Raw genomic sequence first — 22,723 nt, 5'->3', positions numbered from 1 at the left:
ATGCCTGTCTGCCTCTGTCTCAATTACTGCCTGTCTGCATCTGTCACACACACACCCTGTCTGTCTCTCTCTCACACACACCTCTGCCTCAGTCACACACACTCCTTGCCTAAATCTCTCACATGTACTGTCTGTCTCTCACTCACGGCCTGACTGCCTCTATCACACACACACACAACCTCTGTCTCTCCCACATACAATGCCTGCCTGCCTCTGTCTCAATTACTGCCTGTCTGCATCTGTCACACACACACCCTGTCTGTCTCTCACACACACTGCCTCACAGGCTCTCTCTCACACACAAAACATGTCAGTCTCTCTCACACACACTGTACCTCACTCTCACACGCACAGTCCCTGTCTGTCTCTCCCACACTCTCACTATCAGTCTCTCACGCACTCCCTGTCTGTTTCCCTCTCTCACACACTTCCTATCTGTCTCTCTCACACTCTCCCTGTCTGTCTCTGCCTCTCACACACACTCCCTGTCTGTCTCTCTCTCTCACACACAAACACTCACTGTCTGTCTCCCTCACCTAATGTCTCTGTCTGTCTCTCTCACAGAGACACCCTGTCTTTCTTATTCACAGTTACTCCCTCTCTGTCACTCTCACACTACTCCCTGTCTGACTATCTCTTTCTCACACACACCCTGTCTTTCTCCTTCAAACTCACTTCCTGGCTGTCTATTTCTCACACACTCCCCGACTGTCTCGCTCACCTACACTCCCTGTCTGTCTCTCTCACACACACACCTTGTCTTTCTCCCTCACACTGCATCCCTGTCTGTCTCTCTCTCTCACACACATTCCCAAACGGTCTCTCTCACAAACTCTCTGTCTGTCTCTTTCGCACACGCTCCCTGTCTGTCTCTCTCTCACCCACTCCCTGCCCGATTCTCTCTCACACACACCCTGTATTTCTCTCTCGAACCGACAACGGGTCTGTCTCTATCTCATGCGCTCATCACAACATTGAATGAATTTAAAAATTGGAGTAAAGGGATATTTCAGCACATTCTTCAACTGCACTCTGAACTGAGTCTGGGTCACGACATAAAACGCAGTGTTTGTGCAGCAGCTCAGCAGCTGTAGCATGAAGCCCAATTCCCGCAGAAACGCCGGTAGAAATATAGACTGATAACCTAAATACCACATCCGGCTCCATATCGAAAACACCATTAACACTGCCCATAACAGAATGAAATTTGCCGAGATAATTAACAGTAAAATGATGGATTTTCTTCGGCTATCCATCTCTGGGTCTTTGCGTCTCTCCCCACTGCTATGATCCCGGAGTCTCCTGCGTCCTCTACTGCTCACTAAAATGTGTCTGACGGTGACAGCATTGAGCAATAGAATCACCATAAATGGGACAAACGGTGTTAGAATGTAATGGAGGAACTCGATTGTTCCCCAGATACGAGAATTCCGAGCATGCTCTGCTGCATCACAAAACCATGGGATGTTCCACAGCAAATACCGACCTGTGAACATAAAATACCAGAAGATGTTCTTTAAACAGCTCAGCACAATCACTGTTCCCAGAACCACAGCCGCCGTTTTCTCGCTGCAATATTTCCTTTTCAGCTTCTGGCAACAAATCGCCACAAATCGATCAAAGGTGAAAGTGACGGTGAACCAGACAGAACAGTCTGTGGCTGCATAAAGCAGGATGGCGTGAATATTACACAGGGGGATGGAATACAGGAACTGAAACTGTTCCGGATAAACAATGGGAATGTGTCTCAATATCACATCCAGGAAAATGACCAGTAGATCCGCCGCTGCCAAGGCTACCAGGTAGCGAGTGACACATTTGGAGAGCCCGCATTTTCCCCGAGATAAGATCCCAATCGTCAGCAAGTTAACTGTAAGGTAGGGGAATAAATAGAGAAATTATACATCAGTCTAGGAGCAAAGTTACCTGTTTGCTTGAGGCCTTATTGAGATTTAAAGTATGTTCCTGTATCCAGTGATGTACTGAAATGATCGAAGCTGAAAGAACAAGAGAAGTGTTGTAATAGGGTGGAAGGCAGGAGAAATTAAATGAAAATTACACACGGGGATGGAATACAGGAACTGAAACTGTTCCGGATGAGACTAAAATGTTAAAATCAATGTTAATCATAATCCTTCCCCTCCCTCACGTCCCTGTCTGGTTTAAAATCTGATCCATTTCTATTCTCTCCCAGTTCTGATGAAGGGTCATTGACCTGAAACATTAACTGTGTTTCTCTCTCCACAGGTGCTGCCAGACCTGATGAATATATCCAGCATTTTCGGTTTTTATTTCATATTTGCAACGTCTGTTGCACATCGCTCTTGAGCAGGAAATTAAATGTTGGACTGCCTGAGAGATTCCCTCAACTGTGGCGGGCAGCACGGAATTCAATTATTTCAAAGCAATAATTGGGAATGTGTCGACTGAAAAATCAATGAAACAAATAATCTCGATCGTCACGAAGATAAAGCTAAACAAGGGAATTTGTCAGGATATTTTACTCCAGGTTGGGAGTGAAAACAGCAGTTTCAAGGAGTTTAGGATGACAATTGCACATTTGTTGTTGTATTCAGTATGCAGTGAATTATCTTCCCAGTGACAGGAATTGCTGCTGGAGACAGGGAGCTGAATTTAGTGGAGCCAGTGGGGTTCCTGACGGCGGGCAGAAAATATGAGCGTCCCCTGTCATAGAAATTCAGAGCCTACACTCCGTGTGGCTCTTCAGCAATTAACTGCCTGGTGTCGTGGTCCACATCCCTTAAAGGATGGGAATCCCATCTGCCAAAGCTGCTGAACAATCATGGCCAGCTGCTCACTAGTATCGGCAACGCCACTGAGAGCAGTGGAACTGCCAGTATTACACCCTTGACCCATAGTGCCCGAGACACATAGGTAAGTCTGGCGATGACACCACGCACAGTCAGCTGATCGGAGCCAGTGCCGGTAACACAACAGGTCTGGGACCAGGCCCATTGTTAGAGTCCCGGACCCGACGTAAATCAAGTGTTGCAGCAGGGGATAGCCAGGGAGCAGGGACCACTGTTGCTATTACACCAGACCTGGGACAGGAGCAGCCTTGGAGACCCATACCCCAGGTGAGTTGGCTGGTATTGCCAGTGCCAGTGTGGTAACCCTTGGAAAATGGGTGATGGTACTCGCTTAGTTTGGGGGTGTTTCAGGGAGAATCATCTTTGCTGCCAGGGCCCATCCATGGGCCACAGGTTACCGAGGGAGCAGGCTACAGTTCACAAAGTTGCAATTTTCAGAACTCATGAAGTGTGGAAGTCTAGTGATGAGCGAGCAAGATAGTAATAGAATTCATGAGGGCACAAACAGGGTGATGGACTGGGCAGAAACAATAACCACAAATTGTATTTCTACAGCACTACTGCGAGGTGATGCATTTTGGAAGATCCAATTCGAGAGTGAACTATACAGTAAATGGAAAAGTCCTGGGGAAAATTGATGTCCAGAGAGATTTGGGTGTTCAGGTCCACTGTTCCCTGAAGGTGGCAACGCAGGTAAATAGAGTGGTCAAGAAGGCATACGGCATGCTTTCCTTCATCGGAAGGGGCATTGAGTACAAGAGTTGGCAGGTCATGTTACAGTTGTATAGGACTTTGGTTCGGCCACATTTGGAATACTGCGTACAGTTCTGTTCGCCACATTATCAAAAGGATGTGGATGCTTTGGAGAGGGTGCAGAGGAGGTTCACCAGGATGTTGCCTGGTATGGAGGGCGCTAGCTATGAAGAGAGGTTGAGTAGATTAGGATTATTTTCATTAGAAAGACGGAGGTTGAGGGGGGACCTGATTGAGGTGTACAAAATCATGAGAGGTATAGACAGGGTGGACAGCAAGAGGCTTTTTCCCAGAGTGGGGGTTTCAATTACTAGAGGACACGAGTTCAAAGTGAAAGGGGAAATGTTTAGGGGGGATATGCGTGGAAAGTTCTTTACGCAGAGGGTGGTGGGCACCTGGAACGCGTTGCCAGCGGAGGTGGTAGACGCTGGCACGATGGAGTCTTTTAAGATGTATCTAGACAGATACATGAATGGGCAGGAAGAAAAGAGATACAGAACCTTAGAAAATAGGCGACATGTTTAGAGAGAGGATCTGGATCGGCGCAGACTTGGAGGGCCGAAGGGCCTGTTCCTGTGCTGTAATTATCTTTGTTCTTTGTTTTTTTTTAGCACCTTTAATGTCGTAAAAAGTCCCAAGATGTTTCATAGGCGCATTATATAACAAAATAAGATACCGAGTTACATAAGGAGATTGTAGATAAGATGACCAAAAGCTGGATCAAAGAAATATGCTTCAAGGAGTGTTTTAAAGACATAAAGTTAGCTGGAGAGGCGCGGAGATGGTATTACAGAGCTTAGGGCCCATACAACTGAAGGTACTACCACCAGTGGTGACAAGATTAAAATCAGGGATGCACAAGAGGCCAATATAGGATTAACATAGGTATGTTAGTGTGTTGTGGGACAGGAGGCTATTTCCGTGATATGGGGCTGGACATGTGTAGCAGGCGTGGCTCTTAGCAGCGGGCCTGACAGGCGGGGTTAACAGAACCTCGGCCTTTTCGTGCCACCCACCCCCACCTCGCCCCAAAGCGATCGTGCGGTTTTTTTGTCTAAATGTCTTTTGCTGGGATCCAAGTCCCTTTCAAGATGAGGATCCCACCTCCAACAGCTGCTGGCCAATCAGAGAACTGGCAGCTCATCAGTATTGGCACTAGCACCAGGAGAGGTGGTCACTTTCAGTACTGCAGACGTCTTGGTGGTAACGAATACTTGAATGAGGGTTTTAAGCAGAGGAGCTGCGAGAGAAACAAAGTCAGGCGATGTAACTGAGGTGGGGATAGGCCATTTTAGTGAAAGTGCATATACGTGGTCGGAAGATCATCTTGGGGTCAAATATGACACCAAGTTTGTAAACAGTCTGCTTTAGTCTCACACAGTAGTCAGGGAGAGGGATAAAGTCGGTAGCTGTTAATGGTGTGTGCAATGGGGACTGAAAACAATGGCTTCAATCTTCTAAAATTTTAATTCGCACAGAAAATACATAAGGTAAAACAGAAAGTGCTGGAAATACTCAGCAGTTCTGGCAGCATCTGTGGTGACTTAAACAGAGTTATTGTTTCAGATATGTGACCTATCATCAGTACTATTTCCGACATTTTCTGTTGTTTTATTCTTTGTCCTCTGTGGAGCAGTGAAGGATAAAGGGAGATTACATATAGAAATTCAAAATCACGAAGAGTCTTGATTGTGTAATTAAGGTGAAGAGGTTTCCAGTGTCAGAAAGTGCAATATTAAGACACAGTTTGATGTTAATTGGCAAAGAAACTGAGGGGAAATGAGGAAAATGTTCTTACGCTGAGTTATTGGGTTTGGAATTCATTGTCAGGCTATATGGTGGAAACAGATTCAAACATATCTTGCAAAAGTGAATTTGGCAAAAACTTGAAAAGGATAAAAATGCAGGAGTCTGGGGAAAGAGCAGGGGAGCAGAATTGATTAGATAATATTTCCAAGCGACAACACTGACACAATGGGCCGAATAGCCTCCTTCTATGCTGCATTGTCTCTGATCCTATGAGCCAGACCGAAACTGAAAAGGTGAGAGTGTGAGACAGGGTGAAAGAGAAAATGGAAAACAATGAAAAAGGTGAGAAACAGGAAAAATCAGATTTGTCCTTCTTTTCAGGCCTAGGGTTTGTGATTCATGATCTGCCCGTGCCTGTTCCTGGTGACACACAAAACTTCCTGCTGCCTCCTCATTGCCATGAATTATACATGCCGCCCAGGGTGACCCGCACTGTAAGCTGGGTGACTGTAAGCTTAACAGGATCCTAACTGTGTGTGAAGCTGGCTGGTAGCTTCAAGGGTGATGCAACGTTCTTTCCTTATGACGTCTCTTAACTCCTAGCTCCCCCTCATCTTGCTGTCTGATATGATGTACAAGCTGCAGTTGGCGGTACCTGGATCTCCTGCTTTCCATCCAATCCCCAAAACCTCACCCCAATCCTCCCCTTCTGATGATATACTTCCCAATAATAACCTAAAACTGCCAGCTTCCCAGTCACAGCAGCTCTCAGGGACAGAGAGAGAGAGGGAAAGAGAGAGCAGCAGTACAGCACTGATGGTGAATATCCATTAGCAGGTCCGGGACTCACAACCACCTGCTAAAATATTTACACTGCGTGTACCGTCGAGGCTGGAATAGAGTCGGGACCTGCACGTGGTGATTGCATGTGCCAGCTCACTTAAGATGAGAAATTTAATGGGGCAACAGACAGGAAAATGCTGATAGACATGTCCACTGAGATACTTTGTCCATTGACAGTCCTGTCAGACAGTCTGTTGTCACTGTCTAGGAACTTAGAGGAGTCCGACTCCAACAGGGCACAGGACATTGCACAGAGCTTGAAGCCCATTCTTTCCCTAGTGGAAGTTGTCACTAAGTCCATGACAGCACTAGCGGGCCCAGCCTTGATACAGCGTCTGGTGATCATTGTCGCAGTTTCCACTGCAGCACAGGTGGCAGACACTCAACGTCTCGGTGTTGCAGTGGAATGTCAGACCGAGGTCATAAGATCCATGCTTGCTGCCACGCAGGATCTTACTGCTTCCATTATGGCAGTGGATCTCAGTTGTCAAAGGGGTTTTAAGGCTCTCACCGCAGTCCAGCACTCAGAGATCCAGAGGATTAATCGGATTTCTGAGGTATCGCTCCGTGCGACAGGCAGTGGCTCCGTGGAGCACGAACCTGCTGTCCACTCTTAGGCTGGCAGAATTTGTCTTCCTTCACTGATACTCCACCAGTGTTTTTGCTGATACCCATAAACCAGCTCAGGCTGCTGCTGACCATGGGGAACTAATGTCGTCCGAATGCGAGACGTCAAGACCCAGAGCTGCTCGAGGGAGTCATGCAAGACCATCTACAACCTCCCTCAGTGAAAGTCAGCAGCCTTACACCAACCATTCTGCAGCCACTGGGGTAGCACCGTGCAGGAGCACTAGGCAATTTGAGGGAACCCTTAATACAGGCACTATGGAATACACAAGTGTGAATTCAACGTGTCGTTGAATAAAAGTGTTCATGAAAAGATATTTGTTGTGTCTGTTTTACAGAGAGATGCAGGGATTATGGAGTAGTTATCAAGGAAGACTTTAATTATCCGAATGTAGACTGGAGGAGCAGTAGTGTAGAGGTCAGAAAGGGGAAGGAGTTCCTCGAGTATGTTCTGGAAAGCTTTCTAAAGCATCTGCCAAGTTTTTGCCCACTCACTCTACCTAACTATATCCCCTTGCAAATTCCTTATGTCTGCATCACAAGATGCCCTCCCACCTGTTTTTGTATCATCAGCAAATTTGGATGTATTACACTCTGACCCCTCCTCCAAGTCATTAATACAAATAGTGAATAATTGAGACCTTAGGACTGATCCTTGCTGCCCTCCACTACTTACGTCTTTCCAACTTGAAAAAGACCCATTAATCCCCACTCTCTGTCTACTGTGCGTTAACAAATCCTCAGTTCATGCTAATATATGACGCCCAATACCGTGAGTTCCTCTCTTGTGCAATAATCTTTTCTGTGGCACATTATCGGATGCCTTCTGCAAATCCAAATACACTACATCTCCTGGTTCCCTTTATAAATTCTGCTTGTTATATCCTCAAACCACTCTAACAAAAGTGTCAAACATGATTTCCCTTTCTCAAACCATGTTGACTCTGTTTGATTGCTTTAAGCTTTTCTAAATGTCTGCAATTTCTTCCTTAATAATGAACTCTAGCATTTTCCCAATGACCGATGTTAGGCTGACTGGCCTATAGTTTCCTGCTTTTTGTCTCCCTCCCTTCTTGAACAGGCGCGTCACATTAGCGGTTTTCCAATCCACTGGGACCCTCCTGGAATCCAGTGAGTTCTGGAATATTTCGACCACTGCCTCCTCTTCCATTGCAGTTCCTTCCTTTAAAACCCTTGGATGAAGCACATCAGGTCCTGGCGACTTGTTTGCCTTTAGTCCAATTAGTTAGTTAAATACTTTGCCGTCGTGAAAGAGACTGTTATAATATCTTTACTCCCATTAGCTGTTTGCTTATCTGATATCTGTGGGGTGTTTGTAGTGTCCCCCATCGTCAATTCCAATGCAAAATATTGGTTTAAATATTCTGCCATTTCCCTGTTCCCCATTATCAATTCACCAGTCACATCCTCCAAGGGTCCCACGCTCACTTTAGCGACTCCCTTTCTTCTTATATAGAAGCTCTTGTTGTTTGTTTTTTTATATTTATTGCCAATTTGCTTTCATAATCAATTTTCTCCGTCTTAATTAGCTTTTTAGGCATCCGCTGCTGGTTCTTTAAAAGATTCCCAATCCTCTTGCGTACCACTAGTTGTTGCCACTTTGTATGCCTTAGTTTTTGATGGGATACTCTCCTTGACCGCCTTTGTTAACCACGGGTGGTTCATCCTTCTCATCGAGTCTTCTTTTTGACCTTGATTATTTTTTGCTGAGCGTTATGACATATCTGGTAAAATGTCTGCCACTTCTCATCCACTTATCTTTCCCTTAGTCTATTTTCCCAGCCTGTTTTAGACAAATCTTTCTTCATACCTCTGTAATTGCTCTTGTTTAAGTTGGGGACACTGGTCTGAAACCCAAATTGCTCGTCCTCAAACTGCATTAGAATTTCTACCATGTTGTGACTGCTACCCCCTGGAGGACGATAATTATGATATTTCTTATTAATCCTACCACATTGCATATTACTAGATCTAAAATAGCCTGTTTCCGAGTAGGTTTTGCAACAGCCATTCAGAGACTGTAGAATCGAGATAATATATGACGATTAATTTTTGAAACTAGCTGAAAAACCAGCTTTTGAGAGACACAGAGACAGACAGCATGAGCATGAAAGGAACAGAGATCACTGATAATTTAAACTGAAGGAAGGTGAATTTTAGACTGATCACTTTTTCACCCCTCAATATTCGAAAGCAAAATTAATTCATCAAAGTATTTGCAATTTGTTAATCTGTAGATGTCCTCGCTGGATGAAGGAGGAGTTGAAGTTTTGGATGTTGGTCATTTTTCTTTCCTCATTGGAACCTGGAATACTGCAAGTGGACTTTAATCAGAGAATTAATAATCGGGAAGTGCAAATCACAAAGAAAGCTGTTTTCTAATGCTGTTTATATGTTAGTAGTGTTTAAGAGTTTAGTTTTTCTGATAAACAGTTAATTTGTTGGTCTAAAGATATCTGGTTTGATTTGCCTCATTCGGAGTTTGCCAGATAGTTCAATTCGGCTTTAGATGTCTTTAATTTAGAAAGTTTAAAGTGATATGTTAGGTGATCTGCAGAACGCCGGGAATGATTTAACAGTGTATTGCTCACGCAATGAGAACAGTCTAATTTGATTGGATATATATATACTTGAGCGGTCAGTCGTAACAAGATAAGCCCAGGAACTGCAGTCAGTCAGTTTAACATTGGTAGAGGGGAAATTTATTGAAACAATAATTTGTGAAAAAATGAATAGTCGCATGGACAAATGAGAGATACCTAAGGAAAGACAGTATGGAATTCTTTAGGGAAAACCATTTTAAGTAACTTGCAAGAGTTTTTTTTTAGGAGGAAAGAGAGTGGGTTTATGAAGGCAATGCAGTTGATGTGGTGTACCTGGACTTCCAAAAGGCATTTGATACAGTGCCACACAACAGACATGTGAACAAAGATATAGCTCATGGAATAAAAGGGATTGGAAAACTGACAGGAAACAAAAAGTATTGGTTAATGGATCTTTTGCGGCCTATGGTAAGGATTTTATTGGAGTTCCCTAGGGGTTACTGTTGGGACTGAGTACGGCATGAAGGAGCCCGAGCAAAACTGGAGTCAATGGGAATCAAGGGGAAAACTCTGCAACGGTTTGTGTCGGTCCGAGCACAAAGAAAGATGTTTGTGGTTGTTGCAGTTCAATCATCTCAGCTCCAGGACATCGCTGCAGGAGTTCCTCAGGGTAGTACCCTGGGCTCAACCATCCTCTGCTGCTTCATCAGTCCGTGTAGAAATGCAACAAGACCTGTACAATATGCAGGTGTGTTTGATAACTGTCCAGTAATATTCGCACCACAAAAGTACCAGGCAATGAGCAACTCCAGCAAGAGAGAATCTAACCATGTCCCCTTGACATTCAAAGGCATTACTATCGCTGAATCCCCCACTATCAAGATCCTGGGGGTTACCCTTAACCAGAAACTGAACTGGAGTAGCCATTAAATACTTTGGCTACACGAGCAAGTCAGACGCAAGGAATACTGTGGCGAGTAACTCACCTCCTGACTCCCCAAATCGTGTCCACCATCAGCAAGGCACAAGTCAGGAGTCAGTGGTCTGGTCTCTGCTTTCTGACCTGTGACAGGTGAGAATGGTCTTCTATACAGGATCTGATGGATGGAATGGCCTGGTATCTGCTGTCTGAACTGAAACAGGTGAGAATGCGTTTTCTGTCCCCGGATTGAATGGATGGAATGACCTGGACTCTGCTGCCTGGTCTGTGTCAGGGGAGAATGATTTATGCGTTGGTTTTAATTTTCCAAAATTACTTATATTCGGGGAAGGTTCCTTTAGATTGGAAAATAGTGAATGTAGCTCCTTTATTCAAAAAGGGATGGAGGCAGAAAGCAGGAACCTAAAGGCCAGGTAGCTTAACATCTTCCTTAGGGAAAATGTCAGAAGGTATTATTAAATAAGTAAGCGAAGGGTATTTTGGAAAATTCAAGCTTATCAGGCAGACTCAACATGGTTTTGTGAAAACTGAGTGTTACATGTGCTGTGGATAAAGTGGAACCTGTGATGTATTGTCCTCAGCTTTCCAGAACGCATTTGAAAAGGTGCCACATCAAATGCTACTGCATGGGGGGAAAAGGTCATGTTGCAGGGGGTAACATATTGCCATGGATAGAATTTTGGGTAGCTAACAGTTAAAAGAGAGTAGGCATAAATAGGTCATTTTCTGGTTGGAAAGATATAACGAGTGGTGTGCCATGGGGGTCTGTGCTGGGGCATCAACTTTTTACGATTTATATAAATTACTCAGATGAAGGGGCCAAAGGTATGGTTGTTAAATTTGCAGATGACACAAAGATAGGGAGTAAAGTACATTGTGGAAAAGACACAAGGTGGCTGCAAAGAGACATAGATAGGTTAATGAGTGGGCACAGAACTGGCAAATGGAGTATAATATGGGAAAGTGCAAAAATGTCCACTTTGGTAGGAAGAATGTCAAAGAACCATATTATCTAAATGCTGAAAGATTGCAGAGAACAAAGAACAAAGAACAAAGATAATTACAGCACAGGAACAGGCCCTTCGGCCCTCCAAGCCTGCGCCGATCCAGATCCTCTCTCTAAACATGTCGCCTATTTTCCAAGCTTCTGAATCTCTTTTCTTCCTGCCCATTCATGTATCTGTCTAGATACATCTTAAAAGACTCCATCGTGCCCGCATCTACCACCTCCGCTGGCAATGCGTTCCAGGTGCCCACCACCCTCTGCGTAAAGAACTTTCCACGCATATCCCCCCTAAACTTTTCCCCTTTCACTTTGAACTCGTGTCCTCTAGTAATTGAAACCCCCACTCTGGGAAAAAGCTTCTTGCTATCCACCCTGTCTATACCTCTCATGATTTTGTACACCTCAATCAGGTCCCCCCTCAACCTCCGTCTTTCTAATGAAAATAATCCTAATCTACTCAACCTCTCTTCATAGCTAGCGCCCTCCAAACCAGGCAACATCCTGGTGAACCTCCTCTGCACCCTCTCCAAAGCATCCACATCCTTGTGATAATGTGGCGACCAGAACTGTACGCAGTATTCCAAATGTGGCCGAACCAAAGTCCTATACAACTGTAACATGACCTGCCAACTCTTGTACTCAATGCCCCGTCCGATGAAGGAAAGCATGCCGTATGCCTTCTTGACCACTCTATTTACCTGCGTTGCCACCTTCAGGGAACAGTGGACCTGAACACCCAAATCTCTCTGGACATCAATTTTCCCCAGGACTTTTCCATTTACTGTATAGTTCACTCTTGAATTGGATCTTCCAAAATGCATCACCTCGCATTTGCCCTGATTGAACTCCATCTGCCATTTCTCTGCCCAACTCTCCAATCTATCTATATTCTGCTGTATTCTCTGACAGTCCCCTTCACTATCTGCTACTCCACCAATCTTAGTGTCGTCTGCAAATTTGCTAATCAGTCCACCTATACTTTCCTCCAAATCATTAATGTATATCACAAACAACAGTGGTCCCAGCACGGATCCCTGTGGAACACCACTGGTCACACGTCTCCATTTTGAGAAACTCCCCTCTACTGCTACTCTCTGTCTCCTGTTGCCCAGCCAGTTCTTTATCCATCTAGCTAGTACACCTTGGACCCCAAGCGCCTTCACTTTCTCCATCAGCCTGCCATGGGGAACCTTATCAAACGCCTTACTGAAGTCCATGTATATGACATCGACAGCCCTTCCATCATCAATCAACTTTGTCACTTCCTCAAAGAATTCTATTAAGTTGGTAAGACATGACCTTCCCTGCACAAAACCATGTTGCCTATCACTGATGAGCCCATTTTCTTCCAAATGGGAATAGATCCTGTCCCTCAGTATCTTCTCCAGCAGCTTCCCTGCCACTGACGTCAGGCTCACCGGTCTATAATTACCTGGATTATCCCTGCTACCCTTCTTAAACAAGGGGACAACATTAGCAATTCTCCAGTCCTCCGGGACCTCACCCGTGTTTAAGGATGCTGCAAAGATATCTGTTAAGGCCCCAGCTATTTCCTCTCTCGCTTCCCTCAGTAACCTGGGATAGATCCCATCCGGACCTGGGGACTTGTCCACCTTAATGCCCTTTAGAATACCCAACAATTCCTCCCTCCTTATGCCGACTTGACCTAGAGTAATCAAGCATCTGTTCCTAACCTCAACATCCGTCATGTCCCTCTCCTCGGTGAATACCGATGCAAAGTACTCGTTTAGAATCTCACCCATTTTCTCTGAGTCCAAGCATAACATTCCTCCTTTGTCCTTTAGTGGGCCAATCCTTTCTCTAGATACCCTCTTTCTCCTTATATATGAATAAAAGGCTTTGGGATTTTCCTTAACCCTGTTTGCTAAAGGTATTTCATGACCCCTTTTAGCCCTCTTAATTCCTCGTTTCAGATTGGTCCTACATTCCCCATATTCTTTCAAAGCTTCGTCTTTCATCAGCCGCCTAGACCTTATGTATGCTTCCTTTTTCCTCTTAGCTAGTCTCACAATTTCACCTGTCATCCATGGTTCCCTAATCTTGCCATTTCTATCCCTCATTTTCACCGGAACATGTCTCTCCTGCACGCTAATCAACCTCTCTTTAAAAGCCTCCCACATATCACATGTGGATTTACCTTCAAACAGCTGCTCCCAATCTACATTCACCAGCTCCTGCCGAATTTTGGTATAGTTGGCCTTCCCCCAATTTAGCACTCTTCCTTTAGGACCACTCTCGTCTTTGTCCATGAGTATTTTAAAGCTTACGGAATTGTGATCACTATTCCCAAAGTAGTCCCCTACTGAAACTTCAACAACCTGGCCGGGCTCATTCCCCAACACCAGGTCCAGTATGGCCCCTTCCCGAGTTGGACTATTTACATACTGCTCTAGAAAACCCTCCTGGATGCTCCTTACAAATTCTGCTCCATCTGGATCTCTAACACTAAGCGAATCCCAGTCAATGTTGGGAAAATTAAAATCTCCTATCACCACCACCCTGTTGCTCCTACATCTTTCCATAATCTGTTTACATATTTGTACCTCTATCTCACGCTCGCTGTTGGGAGGCCTGTAGTACAGCCCCAACATTGTTACCGCACACTTCCTATTTCTGAGTTCTGTCCGTATTGCCTCACTGCTCGAGTCCTCCATAGTGCCCTCCTTCAGCACAGCTGTGATATCCTCTTTGACCAGTAATGCAACTCCTCCACCCCTTTTACCTCCCTCTCTATCCCGCCTGAAGCATCGATATCCTGGGATATTTAGTTGCCAATCATGCCCTTCCCTCAACCAAGTCTCAGTAATAGCAATAACATCATACTCCCAGGTACTAATCCAAGCCCTAAGTTCATCTGCCTTACCTACTACACTTCTTGCATTAAAACAAATGCACCTCAGACCACCAGGCCCTTTATATTCATCATCTGCTCCCTGCCTGCTCTTCCCCTTAGTCACACTGACTTCATTATCTGGTTCCTTACAGGCTTTTGTTACTACCTCCTTACTGTCAACTGACCTCAATTGGTTCCCATCCCCCTGCCACATTAGTTTAAACCCTCCCCAACAGCGTTAGCAAAAGCACCTCCAAGGACATTGGTTCCAGTCCGGCCCAGGTGTAGACCGTCCAATTTGTAATAGTCCCACCTCCCCCAGAACCGGTCCCAATGTCCCAAAAATCTGAACCCCTCCTTCCTGCACCATCTCTCAAGCCACGCATTCATCCTGACTATTCTTTCATTTTTACTCTGACTATCACGTGGCACTGGTAGTAACCCTGAGATTACTACCTCTGAGGTCCTACTTTTTAACTTGGCTCCTAACTACCTAAACTCTGCTTGTAGGACCTCATCCCGTTTTTTACCTATATCATTAGTGCCTATGTGCACAATGACAACTGGCTGTTCACCCTCCCCCTTTAGAATGTTCTGCAGCCGATCTGAGACATCCCTGACCCGTGCACCTGGGAGGCAACATACCATTCGGGAGCCTCGTTTTCGACCACAGAACCGCCTATCTACTCCCCTTACAATCGAATCCCCTACGACTATAGCCCTTCCACTCTTTTTCCCGCCCTACTGAACAGCAGAGCCAGCCACGGTGCCATGGACCTGGCTACTGCTGCCTTCCCCTGGTGAGCCATCTCCCTCAACAGTATCCAAAACGGTATACTTGTTTTGGAGGGAGATGACCGCAGGGGACTCCTGCGCTGCCTTCCTGCTCTTTCTCTGCCTTTTGGTCACCCATTCCCTTTCTCCCTCAGCAATCCTAATCTGCAGTGTGACCAATTCACTAAACGTGCTATCCACGACCTCCTCAGCATCGCGCATGCTCCAAAGTGAGTCCATCCGCAGCTCGAGAGCCGTCATGCGGTCTAACAAGAGCTGCAGTTGGACACACTTCCTGCACGTGAAGGAGTCAGGGACATCAGCCATGTCCCTGAGCTCCCACATTGAGCAAGAGGAGCATGACACGGGTCTGAGATCTCCTGCCATTTTTAATCTTAAGCTTAACTTAGTTAAATGAAAAAGGAACGAAAAGTTTTTACCAATCACAATAAAACCAGAGAAATCGAAAAAGCCTTACCTTATAAACACCCCACCGAGTCCTTTTTTTTTTGGTTAGAGGAGGAGGGCGGGTGGGAGACACGACAAGTGTGGTGTCTCGGGTTCAGAAACCGCCCAAATATATAGTGTTTTACTTACCCAGCAGCCCCCTGGCCTCCACCGAAAAACAAAAGGAAATTAAATTTACTTTCAAACTGACCTTCCCAGCTGCTCACTCGCTCACACTCTGCTCCCGAAAAAGCTGCTGCAATGAAAGGAAAGTTATTTTAAACCGCCCAAATATATAGTGTTTTACTTACCCAGCAGCCCCCTGGCCTCTGCCGAAAAACAAAAGGAAATTAAATTTACTTTCAAACTGACCTTCCCAGCTGCTCACTCGCTCACACTCTGCTCCCGAAAAAGCTGCTGCAATGAAAATTACCAATAAAGACTGACTTTAAAGTTATGTTTCACTTTGATGTCAAGTTAGAACTTTTGACAAACTTCACGTGCACTGGAAAATGCAGCGCAGGCAGTGGCATCGCGGTAATGTCACTAGACTAGTAACCTAGAGGCCCAGGTTAATGTTCTATCTGTCGACTCTCAGTCATCAGTAAGTGATGGAAGGGGTCGTCAACAGTGCTATCAAGCAGCACTTGCTTAGCAATTATCTGCTCGCTGATGCTCAGTTTAGCTTCCGTCAGGGCCACTCAGCTCCTGAACTCGTTCCAACCTTGTTCCAAACATGGACATAGTTTGGTCAGCTACTGAACAATCAGCAGGGAAGTGACCGCCTACTGGTTGCTCATCTATGTATGACTCGCTGCAACCTATTTGTGACGAATGGGTGTCTTGTCAACAGGTGTATTGCTGACTAATGTTTTGTTTTGTTTTTAACATTTGTATACCTGCCGAATCTAGTAAAGTCATTGGCATTGAAATTGACCTTTGAGTGTTGTCTCCTTATTTCTCACCATTCTTATGTTCGAACCATAGAATAAACCAGTCAAGGGTAGAAGATTACAATTTATAAGTAACAGTTCTTTAAATATGTGAACATGCAGCTGCACATTATCATGACCAGGAATGTCTTCGAGACAACGACACTTGTGAAAAACTCTGAAACACTATTCCCAGACCTTTGTAAATGAAATTCATAGGATATGGGTGTCGTTGTCGAAGCCAGCATTTGTTGCCAATCCCTGCTTTCACTTGACAATTCAATGCCTTGCTCGGCCATTTCGCAGGACAGTTAAGAGTCAAGCACATTGCTGTGCATCTGGAGTCACATGAAGGCCAGACCAGGTTCGGACAGCAGATTTGCTTAACTAAAGGGCACACACCTTTCACGGCACCCACATACTTCTAGCTATTCAGCTATGGCAGGCAAATCATCGCAAACACAGTGCAACACTATCTCGGCTTACCTTCATCCCCGGAGCCTGATGGAGGAGATGGTTCTCCACATCATGTGACCAGCTGTGATAGAGCATCCAGCATCCGACATTAATGAGAGCATTCAGGATGATGCTATGGTCTCACAACCTCTCCCTCATCCTGCCCTCTGAGATGATGGACAGGTCGCAGATAGTGGGGCCCATGGACGTTCAGCATTCCATCCCACCCCAATTCCTCACCCCAACCATCCCCTTCTGATTTTATACTTCCCAATGATAACCCAAAACTGCCAGCTTCCCAGTCACATCAGCTCCGGGAGACCGAGAGAGAGAATCAGCACAGCACTGATGGTGACACCCCATCACTTGGACTGTTGCTCACAGCTGCCAATTCAAATGCTGACACTGCGTTTATCTTAGAGGCTGGTCTTGAGTCGGAATCTGCACCTGGTGTGTCACCAAAACACGCGTGGGCTGCAGCCAGGCCAGGTTAAATGATAGCTCGTGTGTCAACTCACAGGAAGGCAAGGTCGCGAACGAGTTATAATACACAGGACTCAGCTGAGAATATTGTTGGAACATCAGACAGGAGAATGCTGATGGACTTGTGCACTGAGACACTTTATCCATTGACAGGCCTGTCAAACTGTCTGTTGTCACCATCAAGGAATATGGAGGATTCCAATTCCAATGTCGCTGAGGATGTGGCTCATGAAGCCCATTCTTTCTGCTGTGGAATTGGTCACTAACTCGATGACAGCACTCACGAACCCAGCCATGATACAGCGTCTGGTAACCATCGTCTCAGCTTCCACTGCAGCACAGGCGGCAGACACCCAACGTTTCAGTGCGACAGTGGAAGCTCAGACTGAGGTCATGAGATCCATGCTTGCTGCCATGCAGGATCAGACTGCTGCCATCATGGCTGTGGATCTCAGTGCTCAAAGGTTTTTGCAGGCTCTCACAGCAGTCGAGAAATCTGTTACCAAGTAGATTACTAGGTCTGCTGGTGTGTTGCCCCATGTTACTGGCAGGGGCTTCGTGGAGCATAAACCTGCTGTCCTCTCTGAGGATGTCAGTATTTGTTCTCCCTTCACTGCTATTCCACCAGTGTTCTTGCTGTTTCCCATCAGCCAGTCCAGGCTGCTGCTTCACATGCCGAGGTGGGGCAGTCTGAATTCGAGCCCTCAAAGCCCAGAGTTGCTCGAGAGCGTCCTGCAAGTCCATCTGCTGTCTACCACAGTGCAAGTCGTCTGTCTTCCACCAGCCATGCTGCAGCCACTAGGTAAGCACTGTGTAGCAGCACTCGGCAAGTCGAGGGAACCCGCAAAACAGGCACTGAGGGAAGACACAAGAGTAAATAGTTCAGTTTTGTTGGTATAATTGAAAATGTTGTTGGATAAATATTTCAATATAAAGGGTTTTGTGGGGGTTTATTATTGCGCGATTATGACCAAGGAGACGCTGTGATGGTGCATCTCAGATGGGTGTAATGGTGGTGAATTGGGGGATCCATGGTGGGAAGCGACATAAGGAGGTTGCAGACTGTTAGAGATCGGTTGGGTGAGTGGGTAGAAATCTGGCAGATGAATTATAATGTGGGAAAATGCGAAGTTGTTCACTTTGGCAGGAAGAATAAAAAAAAAACAGAGTATTTCTTAAAGGGGGAATGATTGCAGAATTCCGAGGTGCAGAGGGATCCAGGTGTTCTAGTGCATGAGTCACAAAAGGTTAGTATGCAGTTTTAGCAATTAATAAAGAAGGCTAATAGAATGCGACCTTTTATTACGGGAGGAAATAAAAGTAAGAATGTTATGCTTCCGTTATGCAGGGCGTTGGTGAGACAACAGTTAGAATACTGCGTACAGTTTTTGTCTCCTTATTTAAGGAAGGATGCATATGCATTGGAGGCTGTTCAGAGGATATTTACTAGATTGATACCTGGAATGAGTGGGTTGTTTGATGTGGAAATGTTGGACAGGTTGGGCATGTTTTCATTGGAACTTAGAAGAGTGAGGGGAGACTTGACTGAAGTATATAAGCTCCTGAACGGTTTTGACAGGGTGAATGTGGAGGGGATGTTTCCTCTTGTGGGTGAGTCCAGAACTAGCATGCACTGATGAAAATTAAGTGCCGTCCATTTAGGACAGAGACGAGGAGAATGTTTTTTCTCTCAGAGAGTCGTGTGACTTTGGAATGTTCTTCCTCAGAAGGTGGTGGGGGTGGGGTAATTGAATATGTTTAAAGCTGAGGAAGATAGATTCTTGTTTGGAAAGGGAACGAAAGATTATCGGGGATAAATGGGAATGTGGAATTTAAGATAGAAAACAAATCAGATATAATAGCATTAAATGGCAGAGCAAGCTATATGGGATGAATAGCCGACTTCTGCTCCTAATTTGTATGGTTATATGGACGCATGATCCTTTTGGAACCAGAATCTTATCAGGAATTCTCTGATAGACAGTTCGGGTGGAAGGTCTCCAGAAAAAAATCCTCTCTGCCTCCTCTTTCTGAGGTGCCCTCTGAATTCCTGGTGGCAATACTTGTATTCTCATGATGGCAATGATATGAATGGTGCAGCAGAACACCATGAACAAAGAACAAAGAACAAAGAAAATTACCTCACAGGAACAGGCCCTTCGGCCCGCCAAGCCTGCGCCGATCCATATCCTCTATCTAAACATGTCACCTATTTTGTAAGGGTCTGTATCTCTTTGCTTCCTGCCCATTCATGTATCTGTCTAGATACATCTTAAAAGACGTTATCATGCCCGCGTCTACCACCTCCGCTGGCAACGCGTTCCAGGCACCCGCCACCCTCTGCGGAAAGAACTTTCCACGCATATCGCACCTAAACTTTTCCCCTCTCACTTTGAACTCGTCACTCCTAGTAATTGAATCCCCCACTCTGGAAAAAAAGCTTCTTGCTATCCACCCTGTCTATACCTCTCATGATTTTGTACACCTCAATCAGGTCTACCTCAACCTCCGTCTTTCTAATGAAAATAATCCTAATCTTTTCAACCTCTCTTCATAGCTAGCGCCCTCCATACCAGACAACATCCTGGTGAACCTCCTCTGCACCCTCTCCAAAGCATCTACATCCTTTTGGTAATGTGGTGATCAGAATTGCACGCAGTATTCCAATTATGGCCGAACCAAAGTCTTATACAAATGGAACATGACCTGCCAACCCTTCTACTCAATACCCCGTCCGATGAAGGAAAGCATGCCGTATGCCTTTTTGACCACTCTATTGACCTGCGTTGCCACCTTCAGGGAACAATGGACCTGAACACCCAAATCTCTCTGTACATCAGTTTTCCCCCGGACTTTTCCATTTACTGTCTCGTTCACTCTTGAATTGGATCTTCCAACATGCATCACCTCGCATTTGCCCTGATTGAACTCCATCTGCCATTTCTCTGCCCAACTCTCCAATCTATCTATCTTCTGCTGTATTCTCTGACAGTCCCCTTCACTATCTGCTACTCCACCAATCTTAGTGTCGTCTGCAAACTTGCTAATCAGACCACCTACACTTTCCTCCAAATCATTTATGTATATAATGAACTTGGGCACCTGCTTCAATGTGTACTGGAGGGCTTCCCCTGAACCGTTCAGGCATTGGAAGCCGATGGTCTTCTCCATGATGTTTTTAGTGACTGCTTTGCTCTCGTTATATACTTGATGTCCTTGCATTTTGAGTGATGGGGTGGGGGCAATGGTGGGTGGGAGGAAAATGAACCGTGTATAGAGGGATTTGTCTCCGAGCAGACAATTTCTCCTTTTTGCTAGGAGAGCTGAAGACGCTGGGAAGGGCTGACTACTTCACAATGAAGGAATTGTGGCTGCTGCCAGGCTAGTGGATATTCACAAACATGATGCACTGGGCATGTTCACACACCAACAGCACATTCATGCACTGAGAGTATGTCAGTTTATGTACCTCTCCCTGTTGACTTGGAGGCTGCACAGAGCCACATACCCCAGCGGGAATGCTGGCATCCTGTTAAAACTACAGGTCTTCTCATCCTGCTTCTCCCAACTGAGTTGAAAAACCATATGGGATGCCTCCATCACCTTCCGGGTACATCGAGGGATGACATATTAGGAGATGTTGAATATGCCGCCTGCTCCTCCCTGGAAAGACCCAGATTCACAGAAGTTCAATGAAAATGTGAACGTAATGGCCACTGGCAGCTCTGTCCTCACCCTGGTGTGAGGCTTCAGGTCATAATGTAGCAGGTGGCACAGCTCTGTAACCACCTCCTTATTGAATCAGAGTCACCTCACACACTGCTCCTGGGTTATATGTAGGTAGGAAAAGTAATCTCGGGAAACCCGGCTGGGTAGGGCAGAGCACCCCCCCCCCACCCTCCTCCCACTTTTATCAGCCCCTCACTGCAGCCTGTGCTCCATTTGTTTGTCATGTTGCAGACAGAGATACACTGTAACTATCGTCTGTTGAGCTGAGAGTGACGAACACAGGTGGTCAGTGCAGACCAAGTTAGAAAGCTGCCAGAACGCCTGATTGATGTCAAATTCAGACCATGTTCCTGCTGCAGGTCCATGCAGGTTACTCAGGGACTAGCACCCTCTCCATCATGGGTAGCGTGCAGGCCACAACAGAAATGACCACCAGCGTGGATTCCACAGCACCGATACCAGTGGCTCTACTGAGGCCAAAATCATGGCCAGAGAGAGATCCACAGGGAAGGAAATTCACTTTAAAAAGGGAATGATAAATAATCAAAATACAAGAAGTTGATGGAATATAGGAAATGTGCAAGGGAATCGGCCTAATCGGAGGGTGGAGGCCATTGAGAGATTTTCACCCAAGAATGAGTATATTAAGATTGTAACATTGCCCGACCTGGAGCCAGGATAGGTTAGTGAGCATGGGGGTGATGGGTGAACTGTACCTGGTGTGATTTAGGCAGCATTGTTCTGGATGAGCTGACATTTAAGGAGGCTTTTAATTGTGATGGTGGTCAGAAAACAGAGGAATATTCGACTGGATTTGACAAAGGCAAGTATGAGGTTTTATGCAGCAGATGAGCTGACGGAAAGGTGGAGACGTGCAATATTATGAAGGTGGCAGTTGGCAGGTTTGCTGATACAGAGGCTATGCGATTCGAACAAAGGGTCATTGAGGTTTTTAACAGTCTGGTTCATTCTCAGACTTTGGTCAGGGCGCGAGATGGAGTGGATGGATCGGGAACAGAATTTGTGATGGAAATCGATGACAATAGATGTAGTCTTCCCAAAATGTAAGTGCCAAGAAACCAATACAGTTAAACCAAATATAAAGATCTAACAGCTGGATACTGAGAGTTGCCAGGAACAATTATATCAACAAGCAAGATGGAGTAAATGACAAGAACAGTACTGAAGTTAAGCTTAATTTATAGAATCAATTACTTGTGAAAGGCACTTACCAGGGACACCAACAATAGCAAGGGCGGGATAATAAATCGTTTGCATCGTTAAAAGGACGAAATAGATTCGGCGATCCAATGATAGCCAATAAGAAAACGCAGAAAGAAAGTCAAAGGCCCAGGAGAAACTCCTGACCATTGTTGTAACATTCCAATCTCTTGTTCTCAGATTCGGACCCATTTTTCTAACACTTCAATCTGTTGTTCTCAGATTCTGTTCTGTCCTCTCCCTGTCTCCAGGGCCGCTGATCCCTGTTACTGCCAGGTGTGATGTCTCCGCTGACACTGTGGGATAACACATTGATAAGAGTGCCTTATTAATAGAAAAGGGAAACTCTCCAGTGGAAAAATTAGGGTCCATGGAGACTGATGTTAATTATAGACTGAAAAAGCAGGTTCAGTTAACTCTTTTCAATTCAACACTGTTTGTACAACGATAAAGTAGACTATTTACCCAGTCTGGAGGAGATGTTTGAGCGTTGCTGAGGGAAGGAAATGTGGAA

The 22,723-nt window shown here is 45.4% G+C and overlaps 1 protein-coding gene across 1 annotated transcript; it reads right to left on the bottom strand.

Moving 5' to 3' along the window:
• Positions 1-950: 950 nt before the first annotated feature.
• LOC137358853 (probable G-protein coupled receptor 139) lies at positions 951-22,401 on the bottom strand. Its single transcript, XM_068025071.1, has 2 exons — positions 22,221-22,401; positions 951-1,870 (listed from the first exon to the last, which is right to left on the bottom strand). Exons 1-2 carry the CDS (start codon positions 22,399-22,401, stop codon positions 951-953), a joined length of 1,101 nt encoding a protein of 366 aa, XP_067881172.1.
• Positions 22,402-22,723: the final 322 nt, after the last annotated feature.

This window comes from Heterodontus francisci, unplaced genomic scaffold (genome assembly GCF_036365525.1).
Source record: "Heterodontus francisci isolate sHetFra1 unplaced genomic scaffold, sHetFra1.hap1 HAP1_SCAFFOLD_157, whole genome shotgun sequence".
NCBI lineage: Eukaryota > Metazoa > Chordata > Chondrichthyes > Heterodontiformes > Heterodontidae > Heterodontus > Heterodontus francisci.
The sequence above is the reverse complement of the archived record's forward strand: the minus strand, read 5'-3'. Positions and strand labels throughout refer to the sequence as shown.

Coding starts and splice junctions, on each gene's coding strand:
- LOC137358853 (XM_068025071.1), bottom strand. CDS start 22,401: ATGGGTCCGAATCTGAGAACAAGAGATTGGAATGTTACAACAATGGTC. Junction 1,871..22,220: donor TGCTATTGTTGGTGTCCCTG/GTAAGTGCCTTT, acceptor CCTACCTTACAG/TTAACTTGCTGACGATTGGG.